We start from the raw sequence: 15,260 nt of genomic DNA on the forward strand, positions 1-15,260 counted from the left end.
ACTTATTACTTATAATGTCTGGGGTAGGGACCGCAGAGTGCACATCAACTTTACTTTAGTAGACATGTCTCCTTTTATGGCTCCAATCAGTTCTCTAAATGTATGATGTTGTATTTGACACATTCAGTTTACTGCTTTAATTTGTATAGTAATCAGATTATGAACTTTGCCTCGTTTCTCATTATTAACTTTACACATCACACTGTGGTGGGACCAGTAAGCTACCTACACCTTGTGAAATTCAAACCTCAAAGAACGCAGACTTTCCTGAAACAGGTGCCTCATCATGTACTACTCTGGTATACTTAATAAAGTGTCCACTAAATATAAACATAAAGAGATGCATCTCCACAGCATATCCCATTAACTGTAAAATATAAGTAAGCAAATTTAATAAAATTTTTTAAGAAATGAAACTACAAAATCCCAGTACTTCCATCATAGCTACAAGACTAGCAAAGCGAGTACAGACTGACAAAGACACTCGACTCATCTGCACTACATCTCTATCGAGTGCTCCTAGCATGACACTGGACAACACATTTTTTCAAAAGTTTAACCTTTTGATTATGACAGACAACTTCATGCTGAACACCAATATATTTTAAGATTGACTTATCACGTTGGAATTTGCAGAAACGTGAAGTTCACTTTTATTGAGGTTATCGTGCTTAATGGCTTAGTGATGCTGACACATTGCATTAGTTCAACTGAGCTAAAAATATTTTGCTGCTGACTCTCATTTATACTCGGCCTCTGATGCTTCTTGTTTCAGTGTCCAGCAGTAGTCGGCCAGCATTGATGGATTTCCACTTGCCCTGATACCACTTTTCCAGCATTGCAATGTCCTGGTGAAACCTTTCACCACATTCATCACTGACTACACCAAGACTTGCTTGTGTGAACGTAGAAAATGGATCTTTAATGCTATGTTGCACTTCATGGATTTTTTATGCTGGAAGCAAGATGTCAACTAGCTGGACATAGTTGGTGCTCTGTAGGTGCCAAGAAAAATCTCAACAAAAAGCTTTCCATGCAATGACCCCTCTAGCACAGTGCTTCCCAAACTCGGTCCTGAGGGTCCACTGTGGCTCCAGGCTTTTGTTCCAGCGAGACTCCTAATCAATGACAACACCTAATAGCGCTGATCTTATTTTATTAACTGGTATTATTTTTCTATTATTCTACATTCAGAAAAGCACCGCAGCACATGGTTTTTACATTTATAAGATGTCATGGTTGCCCGGAGGTTCAGTATGGCCGGGACATCCCTGAAAGAAAAGAAGGAGGAAGAGCTGGCTTTTCAGGGCACTGCATCCCCCAGGATGCTAAGTGGCAGCTCCCCTGGACAGCAATGGTTCCCAGGATCCCCTCAAAGCATCCTGGGATATGAAGTTCATTTCTTCAGCCCTGTTGGGTGCCATGGGTGGCGCCAGGGGGAGCTCACAAAGGACCTGGGGACTCCTATTATTATGATAACCCGGAAGTACTTTGGAGTAACAAGGACAGAAGCCCACAGTACTTCCAGACTGCATAAAGATGATGATGTGGCATTAACCTGAAAGAGAAGATGGAATACTTCTGGGTTATAGATTATTTAAAGGACTTTGGGAAACCCAGCAAGAGAGCCGGAGTTGGGAGGTTGGGTGACTAAGCTGCTGGAAGTGGAGGATTGTATTTTTGTTATTTGTGATTATAGCAAAATACCCGAGCTTCGCAGCAGAAACGTAGTGTGTTAAAGAAATTATGAAAAGGAAAAGGAAACATTTTAAAAATAACGTAACATGATTGTCAATGTAATTGTTTTGTCACTGTTATGAGTGTTGCTGTCATCAAGGATTTGATTATCATTATTTCTTTCAATCAGGTTCGTACTTGGAGGATGTTTTGTGTTCAAGTTACATTCCATGTTTGTCAACCGTTGTGGAACTTGTGGATCTGCCGGCGAGTATTTAGTGGCAGCGTCTCTATGAACTTGTGGATATGCCTGCGACTATTTAGCGGCAGCATCTCTATTAACTTGTGGATTTGCCTACGAGTATTTAGCGACAGCGTCTCTATGAACTTGTGGATTTGCCTGTGAGTATTTAGCAACAGCGTGTCTATTAACTTGTGGATTTTTCTGCGAGTATTTGGCGGCAGTGTCACAAAGTTGTTTTCGTCTAGCTACACCAGAAAATGTACCACAACGTTTGACACGCCTCCTTTTTACTGTTTTCTCACAGCTTGGTGCTGTTATAATCAGTTTGAGTTTCGGTAAGTGACAGTTCTTTGATCAATGGTGATCACCTCGATAGACATGTTAATGGGGGTACGGTTGGAACGATAAAGGAAATGGGTACCTGAACAATGTAAACTAAGTCTAAAATACCTACACAATAACTATAAGTGTAATAAACGAACAATAAAACAGCAGAGAAGCCGTGGATTAAATAAAAAGACTGCAGTTATCAGCAGGGAGACATGAATACCGTGGCGAAACAAGGAAGGGAATGAAGAGACGTAGCGACGGATGGCCTTATATGGGCAGGCAGCCAACTACGTGGGAGGCGTGGGGATGGGAGAGGACGTAACGCCGCCTCACATGGCGACCGAGCTGCAGGCTATGGACGTATATATGTACGTAAGTAGGATTCAGTTATGACCATTACACGTAGATTTTTGAAATGAAACCTGCTTAACTTTTGTAAGTAAGCTTTAAGGAATGAGCCTGCCAAATTTCAGCCTTCTACCTACACGAGAAGTTAGAGAATTAGTGATGAGTGGGTCAGTGAGTCATTGAGGGCTTTGCCTTTTATTAGTATAGATTTATTGAAGAATTGTAGAGGGTGCGGAGCTTTGAGCACTTTATTCAAGAATTATTAAAGATTATTCTTCTGGTGCTTTTACAATTGTGTCTGGGACAACTGTCTGGTGGGTTCAACGGGGCAACAGCGACCCCTAGCGACCACAAAGACATTGACAAATGTTTCTATTTGTGCTATAGATTTAAATGTTTAACTCTCTTTTATGGATTTCATTCAATTTTACCCTTTCTCTTTTCAGTTTTCCCTGTTTGTTTTATCTCATTTATGACAATTAAAAATTAGCAGAGCAGACCCCCCAGGCAAATGACACTTAATCTTTAAACGCTGCAACTACTTTAGCATCAGACCCACTAGTTAGTAAATAATGAATTCATTAAACAATTAGAACACCTGGAAAAGTAGAATGAAAATCAAGATGAAAATATTGTTAAAAAGAAATAAAAGACATTATTTTGATATAACTGCTTGGTACATTTTAATAATTTTTTTTTTCTAATTTCTATATTGCCCCCAAAACACAGAACCTGGGTAATAACACATCACTTAATTAGCCCAGAAGTCCAATTAAAAACAGAAGCTGGCTGGAACAAAAACCTGCAGCCACAGTGGGTCCCCAGGACCGAGTTTGGGAAGCACTGGCCTAGCAGATCTTCAAGCTGCTTGTCACTGTTGACGTGTCTGATTGTTCATCGCTTTCATGAAACTTTTCCTCAGTCGAAGTTTAACATGAAGAGTGGGCAAACATATTTTTGTTGTGGTTTATGTGCCACACTTTCCTACCAAAGCTTCTGTTCTTTTTTATGTATTGAGACTCTTTAGTCCCATTGTAAATGAAATGGCATTACTTGGTACTGTATATCTAAACTGCATTCATAGTCACAGTGCCGCTACTTTTAGATCACCAGTTCTAGTTCTGTACACAGTATGTATGTTGATAATATTAGAAGAAATCACAAAAATGCCAATTGTAATAAAGCAATACATAATAGGAAAATGTAATGGTGATTTTTTAGATCAGCACCACCAAAGTGTTCAGGAAGCAAAATCTTTGTTGTCCAGTGTTACTACTCAGTCCAAGAAAAACAAGGTATACATTGATATTTACTGGACCATTCTCTGTTTCTATCGGTTTTAAAGGAAGTTAAGAAAAAATATTAATCAGGAAGGCCTGAGAGAGGATATATGGATGTGGTGAGAGATGACATGCAGGTGATGGGTGTAACAGAACAAGATATAGATGACTGAAGGACATGGAAGAAGATGATCCGCTGTGACGACCCCTAACGGGAGCAGCCGAAAGAAGAAGAAGAAAAACTATTAATCATATAGGACAAAGAAGACAGTTAAGAATAAACAGAAAAAGTTAAACAACCGAGGAAACCTGAGTAACACTTTACCACAGGAATATGGTGGCTTGGTAAAGTGTATTTATTTTTCTTTTTTTTCTATATAATAAAAGCAAAGTCTTTGTTAAGATCTTGTCGCACAGCAGTCAGTACCTGAATAATGAATGCACATTACAGTACCTGGCCCCCTTTCTAACATACTGCTTATCGATGCTTTATAAGTCTTATTAACACTGAGCAGTATCGGACTCATAGATGCACCAAGGCGGCTGCCATTCTGAAGTGTCACCTAAACCCATAGCTTTAGATTTGTGTCTTTTTGCTGGACACATCACATTCATTACATTTCTTTCCTTACTCTGTTAACCATCAACAATGGCCACTAGGTGGCAGTAAGCCCTACGCACCAGGACAACTGTAGCAAAAACAAGAAAGCAGAGCTATAAATGTATTGATAAATGTCTTAATCAAAATGTGTCATACTTGTAGGTTTTGCCTCATTTACAAGTTATGAGTGAATTTTAATAATGTGCTCTTCACATTTTGTTGCAAAAAATACTTCTTGATCCAGCAGATGAAGTGCTAAAGCACACATATCCTGCCCTGGCATGGTAAGGAAATATTTTAGTGCTGTCAGGAAAACGTTGAAATCCATCACAGAACAGAAGTTTAAATCCAGCAGGTGACCTCCATTTTTCCCATCTACTTACTTTATTATAAGGAATCCCTAATGATAGTCACACATTGCCAATTCGTTTGTTTGCTGTTCATGTATCACGTTTCTTTGTGCATTTAACTACAGAAACTCCAGGGAGTAAATATGTTTATTTTATTTTTTAATAACTTAGTAACTCATAAGGTCATCAATGTGGAAAGAAGCAAAAAAAAAATAAATAAATGAATAAATAAACTATTGGATCACTTCCACTATTAAGCACAATTAATTAGGTTTAAATAGAACAAATTTAAAAAGTGGCACTTTAGGGAATATATTATAGATTTTACTTTTCTAACTAATTGTGGTTGCAAAAACGTATTTGAGTTGCATGATTTACTTGTTCTGGTGAACCGTGGTTTTCAGTGACCCTTTGTAATTTTATCCTTTAAGAATGTGTTAAGGAAAATAAAGCCTATTTACTTATTTATTTGAACATTCTTCATATTAACCATGTATAATGATACAGTAAGAGAGGGGTTCATTCTTGTCCTGTCACCTGTGAATGCAGTCAAAAAGCAGTCAGCCTTCATCCATAATTGTGCCTGCTACTTACTGAAATAAATAATTTCAGTAATAAATAATATAATAATAAATAATATAAATAATTAGCCAAACCCCTCTGCACATTTCCGAATGGACAGGACAAACCCAATGGCTTGCTGGCATTACCACCGCCCCCGTATTTGGCTCGGACGCCCCTTGTGCACAGTTTCCACATCCTCCCCATATCTGAGTCCGTTTTCTTATATCTTACAGTTCTACATTGTCATGTTTTATGGCAAATGGTGACTGTGTCACTGAGTCCTATCCCCACCACATGACTCTCTTCTTTCACTCTGTTAGGTTGTATGTTACTTCGCCATGACGCTCTGTAGGAAATGACAATGGACATAGAGAAGCACAATCAGGGACGATTTATTCTGTGGTAAAATATTTCTGCGGAGATCTGGATTTGGAGCTTCAGAAATCATTTTTTTTACTAATGGACAGGCTATGCTAGATTGAATGACCAAACTCTAGTCAAAAATTGAATTTGTTCTAAATAAATTTCTATTTACTATGCCTATAAAAATGATTCACCCTTCGGCAGTTGTTATTATTATACAACACTCAATCACCATGGATTTAATTTGCCTTTTTTGACACTGGTGAACATCCATCCATCCATTTTCCAACCTGCTGAATCCAAATACAGGGTCACGGGGGTCTGCTGGAGCCAATCCCAGCCAACACAGGGCACAAGGCAGGAACCAATCCTGGGCAGGGTGCCAACCCACCACAGGACACACACAAACACACCCACACATACTAGGGCCAATTTAGAATCGCCAATCCACCTAACCTGCATGTCTTTGGATTGTGGGAGGAAACCCATGCAGACACGGGGAGAACATGCAAACTCCACGCAGAGAGGACCCGGGAAGCGAACCCGGGTCTCCTAACTGCGAGGCAGTAGCGCTATCACTGCGCCACCATGCTGCCCACTGGTGAACAGAATAAGACCCTTTAATCACAAAGTAAAAACAGAGCTGTGCATAGCGGTCCACATCCGAGGTTCCCAAACTCAGTCCTGGGGACCCACTGTGGCTGCAGGTTTTTGAGTGAGTCATTTTAACGCTAAGTGATCTCAATTCATTTTCAGGTCTTTTTTACTTCTCTTATTCTGCATTCAGAAAAACACAGCACTGGCAGTGTGAATTTTACATTTATAAGACATTAAGACATAGTTGTATTTTCGCTACATCTTCAAATACTTAACTGTCTTTTGTTGTTATCCTATCAATTTATTCTTTTTGTTGTGTAGTTTCCTCCCTTAATTGTATCCTAATAATGATAACAATAAGCAGAGCAGACACTTGGGCAAAGAACACTGAATGTTACATCAGCCTCAGACCCACCGATGTGCTCCTTAGCAAAAAACGAGTTACAAACGCAGAATGAAAATCCCGATTATGTGAGCACAGTTCAGGTCTTTTCATGTTGGGTCTGCATTGTGAGGCACATCATCACATGGGAGATAAACTTCTCAAATTAGGAATCTGCAGGTTACTTGCTTTTTATGTTTATTTATCTTTGGGTTTGGAGTGTGCAGGAGTCGGCATTGCTGCCTCACAAATCCATCACACTCAGTTCAAAGCTCAGCCTGGTCGCTGCCTATGTGCAGTTTGCATGTTCTCCAACGATCTCTAAATCTTCTCTCTAAGTATGCTGCTTGTCATGCCATAGACAACTATCTCAGGCAATGCGTCAACTGGAATTTGATGGGTTCCTGCCTTTTGCTCAATGCTGCTTTGGCTTGAACCTACAATTGGATTATGGGGAATCAGTCTTTGAATGGATTCTTGTTTCTTAAATTTCCATTCATGCACAACAAATGTGAGTTGGTTGGGTGTTTTGCATGAATTTTCAAGTGAGAAAAAATTTCAATTAACACCCAATAAGAAATTAGTTGACCACACAAGATTATCTCTCAATACATTTTACTCTAAGCAAAATTAAATATATAAATACGACTAAATAAACAGAAAGCTAGCTAAGTAGGTAGGTAGCAAGCAGGATAGATAGACAGATAGACAGATAGACAGATAGATAGATAGATAGATAGATAGATAGATAGATAGATAGATAGATAGATAGATAGATAGATAGATAGATAGATAGATAGACACGCTGTCAATAAGGTCAAGCATTGGATTTGTGCAGGTGTTAAATAATAAACATGCCAAAGATGCTGGCCATAGGTTGGCAGTTTTGATGGATTCAAAAACCAAGTATTTACTTGAAAGAAAGACAGTGAGTGATTTTGACAGTCACCACAGCAATACATTTGTCTTTGTTGTAGGAGATTGAAGAAGATCCTAAAAATGATGCTTACCTTAATAAAATATTGATTTTTCAGCAACATCAATGCTGCCTTTCGGAACAAAGCCTTATTGTTAACCATTGTGGGTAAAGAGCAGGGGCCTCATTTATAAAGCTTGCGCGTGCACAGAAAGAGGCTCGAAGTGTCCGTACAGAACTTCTCACCCAAATGTCAGAATTTATAAGTGAAAACTTGTGTATATTTACAGTATCTATGGCCCATGCATAAGCAATATTTCAGAGAAACTGGGAAATGGCCACTCTCTTGATCAAGTAGGGAAATGCAGCCAAATCAGCTGAACAACAACTTACACTTTGTAATTCATATCGCTAAGTTGTTATTATAATATGTGTTGACATAGCAAACATAATACACCTCAAAAGTGATGAACAGACTGTAATTTAACTTCTCCGTATTTGCAAAAGAAGATCTTTTTTGATTTTTTTTCAGTTTTTATTGGTTACCTCTTGTCACTTTCAAGGGAGCTGACAGGTCAGGAATATCTCAGCTACGTTTTACTTCACCATGCCAGTGTGCTGGAAGTCATTAGCTGGCTGAGGAGGCACTACATCCAGTTTTTCTATGGTGTGTGTGTACATAAATAAAGCACAACATGATTTTGGCAACTTAAAAAGGCTGTTTGCAGTAGTGTTTATTTCTCCTAACATACAGTAATCAGAGCACTTAACTGCACTCATATTACAATAAGGTCACCTAGCGAGAATGAAGCTTCTTTTGTTAACTGTAAGCAATGACATTCTGTGATGCCAATTGAGGATGACAAACATCATGGTTCGGTGTGATTCTATCAACATGTTTCACTTATTTTGAGGCAAAGTAGCTTTGGTGATGGTACTGTGCATGGTGGCTAACTTGTTGGTAAGATTACTGGCTGGTTTTTCACATGGCGTGTACTATTCATTATATCATCAATCATGTCATTACATATGCCAGGTGATTACCCGCTCAGACATTGGCACCTTACGCCTTTCCCGGACTCCCCAGAATTCAGAGGAGAAGCTCTGTATTGACGCTCGAGATCTTGTGTGCTCAGTTGCAAAGCGGCCAGATGCACTTGAGTTCAGGTGGTGAGGTCCCTACGTGTCAGGCAGGTGGCTGCTGTACCCGCCAGTGAACGTCTGCAAAATTGAGTTTTGCATTTATATGAGGCTGATTAGCATTGAGGCACATTCAGGAATACACATTTACAAGATGACTGTGATTTATAAAAGTAAATTGTATAGAAGCTTTAAAACCCTGATTTTTTTTTAGCATATACATTTTCCCGTTTAATAAATGAGGCACCTGGTGATCGAAAAACTCATCACTGAAGCAAGTAACACAACTATCTCTAAAGTCCAGTAACAGGCTAATATCTTAATGGTAAAGTTTATATTCACCAATTTAAAAGACAGACCCACTGGCTGGCAAACAGTCATTAGAGGTTAACCACAAAGCAATGATCAAGAGATGAACAAATGAATTAGATTTGATTTATTTTTTTCTTATCATTGCATTTTTTCATCTTTCTCAGACCCATTTAAGATGCTGAAGCATTATACGGCTCAGTTTTAATAATAATTTACAATTTAACAATGTATTTATAGTAGTTAAATTATTTTTGTATCGTTTCTTAATGTCATTTTGTGGAGATGATGCTTTTCTGTTGTTAATGACTCATGCCAGGAGGTCATGACCTGTGATGTCACCCGCACATCAGGTTAAAGGTCAGTGTGGTGCACTTCCAGCTATCTGTAGTTGCAGATAAATTCCTTAAGATTGTGACTCTGGCACCTTTATTTGTAAGAGTGTAACCCATTAACCTGCTGGATGGTGTTATGATTTAATCTCACAAGTGGCCAAAAGTGGTGCGAGACCATCAAAAACACCCAAAGAAGCAGGCCTGCAAACCAACAGCCTCCTCAGAAAATTAAATTATATTAGATTAGATTAGATAAACATTAATAATGCTAAGGGGAAATGTAGATGCATACAGCAGTGGAAACATACAAAAAACAAAGATACAGACTCACACAATAAGTAATATAAACAATCAATCAATCAATCAATTAATCAATGTCTTTCTCTTTATATACATCTCTCTCTATATAAAATTCAACGTCTGTTTGTATATCTGTCTGTATATCTGTCTGTATGTCTAATCGCTTTTCACAAGAGAACTACTTAACGGATTCAGATCAGGTTTATTTCTATAATTTGCTTGAACATTCCAGTTGATTTTGCGACTTTTCTCAACGCACTAAGTATCATAGTTTGTTTGTGGTACTGATTTGTTTGCATGAATCCAAGCAGTGGGCTGAGGGGAGGGGGGGTGGGATTCTCCACACTCACGCTCCAACCTCGGGCGTATCTTACATCCGCTTAGCTAGCGAACGAGAGAACTACTTAATGGATTTACATTGTTTTTTTTTTTTTCTAGAATTTGCTTGAATATTCCAGTTGATTTTCTCTCATTGCACTAAGAATCATAGTTTGCTTGCAGGAGCGATATATTTGTGCTAATCCGAGACAGACACTGCAAGCCGAGGGGAGAGGGAAGCATGACATCAGGAGTGGGGAGTCGGATTACCTCTGCGTTTTGGAGAATACCTTGCCTCCACTTAGCTAGCAATACTCTTTTGTTTATTGTTTTTAAAGTTTTCCCTGTTTCACTACTACGTGCTAAAACAGCTAGTATATATATATATATATATATATATATATATATATATATATATATATATATATATATATATATATATATATATATATATATTTATATTGTGCCAAAATGACAAAATGAACTTAAAGAATATATACATTTAGTTTGGGGAGTTGGAAGAAAGCATTGAATTGCCTTACAGCAGTAGGCAAAAAGACCCCCAGAGGCTCTTCTTAGCACACCATGTTGAAATAAGCCAGTGGCTAAAAGTGCTCCAAGAGAGGGCATTTTTCATGATGGCATCCAATTTTGCCACCTTTGTCTTTTCCACAACAGCTTCCTGTGTGTCCAGGACTAGCACTGTGATGGAGCAGACTTTCCTAGGAAGTTTGTCAAGGCATTGTGGATCTTTTGAGTTTAAGTTGTTTTCTCAGGATACCACAGCACAAAACAGTATACTGGCTGCTACAGACTGAAAGAATTTTTCCAGTAACTTCCTGCATACATCAAAACGTCGGGCACAAAAGACAGCCTCACTTCCACTTGTGTGGCTTGCTTCGGCCTACATCTCTCCAACATGTGTTTCACTCTCAAAGTTCACAAAACATATTCCGTGAAGTCCAAAAACATTCTCAAAATGCCTCACAAAGGACGGGATCACTGTTAACCCCTGGCCTGTTCAGAGTGAGAGTACAAAATATTTTTGTTAAAAGCAGAAATTGGAATATACAACAAAAAGAACAAAATAGCAAAACAAAGATAAAAAAGACCTGCCTAAAAGGGCAATCTAAGGCAAACAAGATTAAAATTGAAATCCGCAAGAATATTCCAAGAAACGGCAGCAAGTAGTTAAGAAAAAAATATCACAATGTTTGCGAGAACATCTAAAATATGCCAAAGCGCAATCGAAATAAAACACCCTGGGCTGCAATTTAAGGCCTGGTCTCTTAATGGTTACAGATGGGTAACGTAACATTCTGCTATCCTTCGTAATGACTTCTGTACATTGTCTGGATGTTGATTTTGATGAGTTCATTAAGACTTCTTTCAAGTTTCAGACCTCTAATTATATGTAGAAACCTAACATTTCTACCTCCTATGTGTAGAACATTACATTTACTTGCATTATCTGCCACATATCTGCCCAAGCCTGCATGCTGTCCAAGTCCTTCTTTAATGATTGTCTGTTATTTATATTCCTATCCAGATCATTTATGTATATTAAAAAAACATAGCAATCCCAGTACTGACCCTTAGGAACGCCATTTTTAACATTGCCCCCAAATTCTAATTGAGTTCCTCGCACCATAAGCCTTTGCTTCCCAAGTTTTAGCCAACTTTAAACCCACCCATACACTACGCCTCAAACTTCCACTTCTTTTAGTTTAATACCCCACTACTCATGTGAGATCCTACCAAGTGCTTTTTATAAATGAAGGAAATTCCAGGATTCCATGTGGAGCTTGCACACTCTCCTTGTGTCTTTGATTTTTTTTTTCCTGCCTCATCCCTAAGGTTAGTATAACTGATGGCTCTAAATTAACTAGTGCTGGTGTGCCCTGTGATGAACAGCTGCCACATGAGGAGATGGTTCCTGCATTGTGTCAAATGCAACCAGGACTGCAAATGACTCCCCATAACCCTGAACTTGATAAACAGGTTAGTAGATGGATGGATGAATGAGAGGCCGTCGCTTACCTAATTATCAGGCACCAGTCCACAACATGGAACACTTATTCACACCAGGCTGATTTAGGGGCAAGTTATGTTACACACAGACTTCAGAGTAAAACCAATGATCCATTGAAAAACCCACACAAGTATGGGGAGAACACCATATGTACTTCAGAACAGGTCATCCACATGAAGCTAAGCATGTACGGGCTGGGCCAGTACTTTAATGGGAGACCATCTGGGAAAAAAATAGGGTTGCTGCTGGAAGATTGGTGTTGGTGACGCCAGCGGGGGCACTTACCCTGTGGTCTGAATGTGGAGCCTAATGCCCTGGTGCAGTGATGGGGACACTGTACCATCCTTCAGATGAGATGTAAAACCAAGTTCCAGACCTTCTGTGGTCATCCTACATAAACAGCAGGGTGTATCCCAATGTCCAGGTTAAATTGCCCTCCATGGCCTGGTCATTATGTTCCCTTAATTACTCCCTGTCTCTGATTGGCTATCTGTTTCACAACCTAACAGCTAATGTGTGGTGAGCATACCGGCACATAAATGGCTGCCATCGCACCGTTCAGGTGAATGTCACACATTATTTGGTGTTTGAAGTAACTCCCCACTCACTGAAGTACTTTGAGTAGTGAGAAAAGCATTAAATACATGTAAAGAATTATAATTCTAATTAATAATATGTTAGCTTTACACGCACGGCGAACAGACCAGAGAGTTGTGAGGCAGCAGCACTAACCACTGTGCCACCTGTAAGTTTCCATCTTATTCTAACCAAGGTGTTCTCTTCAACATTACATGTCGTGAGAAAACACAAATATAAATATCTCTCCTGCATCTAACCATATTTTATAGGAGTGCCATGGTTTAAAACACAGGCATCCTATAATCACACAGAGATATGCTCTGTCTGTCAGTCCGTCAAAGATAAATCTCATTTAATTCCAATTCCTGATATAGAATGTTCCCTAGCCACGAGATGTCCGTAACATTATAGGAGTTTTGATGGAGAGGGATTACGAAAAAAAGACACAAACTCAATATGGAAGATGAAGAGAAATGCAGCTAATGGTCATAAAAGGTCTCTGTATATAAGAAGAAATCTTCGAACATAAATTTTAATGCGAAACCAGCAATATAGTTTATCAAAAGGCTAATAGACCTCACCATACAATAACTTATAGGTAAGAAGGGAAAAAAATGGATGTGAGCAGGGCACATTTCATTAGATATAACGGGCAGCTTGGCATCTCCCCTAAAAGGGGCTTTCCATTAACATTAGTGGAGAGATTAATGCTGCTTATGAAAGCTACACATTTAAACAAATAAATAGAAATAATTACTATGCAAATAGTTTTTTTGAAGCATGCTATCATTCTGAGCCTTGGAAATGTGACGTACACCTGTCACCTACAACATAGAAAGTCAGCCTGTTTAAAAACTGCTTCACAATGTCCGCCTTAAAGTGTTTTCCAGAAGCACATACACATCTCATCCTTCGGTGTTACATCTATACTAAAGCATTAAGCTAAAATTAATCTTGTCAAGAGATTTCAGCAAAAACAAGTGAACCCATGCATAAAGCTTCACAACAGTGTGAAGTCACGCTCTGATTAAAAACCTATATTAAAAGTGATGGCAATACATCATTGCCTTAAGACTGTTAAGGACTTTTTTTTAATATTGCTCCTATAATAAATAAATATCTTTAATATAACCATATATTTTTATGGCCTTATTTTTCAGCAGTATTTCATAAAGCTTCAAGATGAGCATTCCAGAGTTTTCAAATCGTGAACTTACTTGTGAGTATCTTCCAAGTCTTTTTTTCATCATCGTAGTACTGGACTAAATTGCTAGGGAGTCGGTCCGGTCCAGGAGGCAGGCCACCAACCAACAAGAGCATTCTTTTATTGGAGCGGATTCTGTACTCCAGACAAGAAGAAAGACACAATGTCAGAGAAAGAATATTTTAAAAAAAACAAACATTTACAGATTATGAAATGTCACCTTGCTCTATTGTTAAGGAGACTACACTTAAGTCGGCACAAGAAGGGGTGTAAGGTTTTCTGCGAGGCACTGCACAGATGTGCCTCTCTAAAAACTGATTATCTACCATACCATAAAACTGTGAAACCCACTTAAGCCATTTCATGGTTGGGGGCACGAGGGCCTAACCCACCAGCCCTGAGTACAAGGAAGGAGAAAGCCCTGGACATGGTGTCAGCTCACTGTAGTGCAAATGAATGACTAATTAATTAATAATGCAAGGATAAGACACATACAGTAATACCATCACAAACTATTCCACACCTTCTTTTTACACATTTGCTGTTTTTTAGCCTTGAGCTAAAATCTTTTTTTTACCACATCCCAACACCCAGTACCCCATAATGACAAAATGAAAACAAGATGTGAGACTTTTATACTAATTGGTTCAAAATAAAAAACTGAAATATCACATTGGCACAAGTATTCCGACCCTTAACTATAACACCTTATCCATATTACTTAAGATAAATAGGGGTCTGATGGGCTAACTAGCTTTCCTTGAGGTTTCCCAGGAATGCTATTCAAAGAAGAGAGCTTCATTATAGTTACAAGGAGTCATGGCCAAGCTGTTTGCATTGACTTGTGTTGCATTTTATCAAAACAAGACAACTACCTCGTAATTCTCAATCAATAGTCTGGATGCTCATTGGCAAAGATTGCAAAGTTGATGTCTGGAAGCATTCTTCTTCTTCTTTTTATAATGATCAACCACTTTCCTTTCACTTCATATAATACTTGTAATTAAATCATGAACTCATCAGTCCATTCTTTGAACCTGCTTAATCCAATTCTGGGGCGCTGGCAGCTGGGGTCTGTCAGACAACAAACGTAGATAGGGCCATCATGGGTCACGCACACACATATTACTGTAGCTTATTTATTACCAAGTGTTTCACAACCTTTTTTTCTGAGGTGGCACACTTTCTGTAACCAAAAAATTCCCAAGGCACACCACTTTTCTACTAACCACAAGCACATTATATCTCATACAAGTCCAAAGGGACGGGATTACCAGAGACCTCTGATCAGCATTTGCACACATGACATTCAGTGAGCACTTTGCTGGCACCTCTCAGTTGCTGCATCCCTTTGCCCATCTGTCTCTGCCTCAGAGGGAACCCGTATGCCC

General features: G+C 38.8%; 1 protein-coding gene across 1 annotated transcript in view; it reads right to left on the bottom strand.

The window, feature by feature from the left end:
• klhl14 (kelch-like family member 14) overlaps positions 1 to 15,260 on the bottom strand; it is a 110,941-nt gene that overhangs the window by 72,520 nt on the left and 23,161 nt on the right. The window contains exon 3 of the mRNA XM_039754436.1: positions 13,883 to 14,004. Within this exon, the coding sequence (XP_039610370.1) occupies positions 13,883 to 14,004 (122 nt within the window). The remainder of the gene's footprint in view (positions 1 to 13,882; positions 14,005 to 15,260) is intronic.

Source organism: Polypterus senegalus, chromosome 5 (genome assembly GCF_016835505.1).
Source record: "Polypterus senegalus isolate Bchr_013 chromosome 5, ASM1683550v1, whole genome shotgun sequence".
Lineage (NCBI taxonomy): Eukaryota > Metazoa > Chordata > Cladistia > Polypteriformes > Polypteridae > Polypterus > Polypterus senegalus.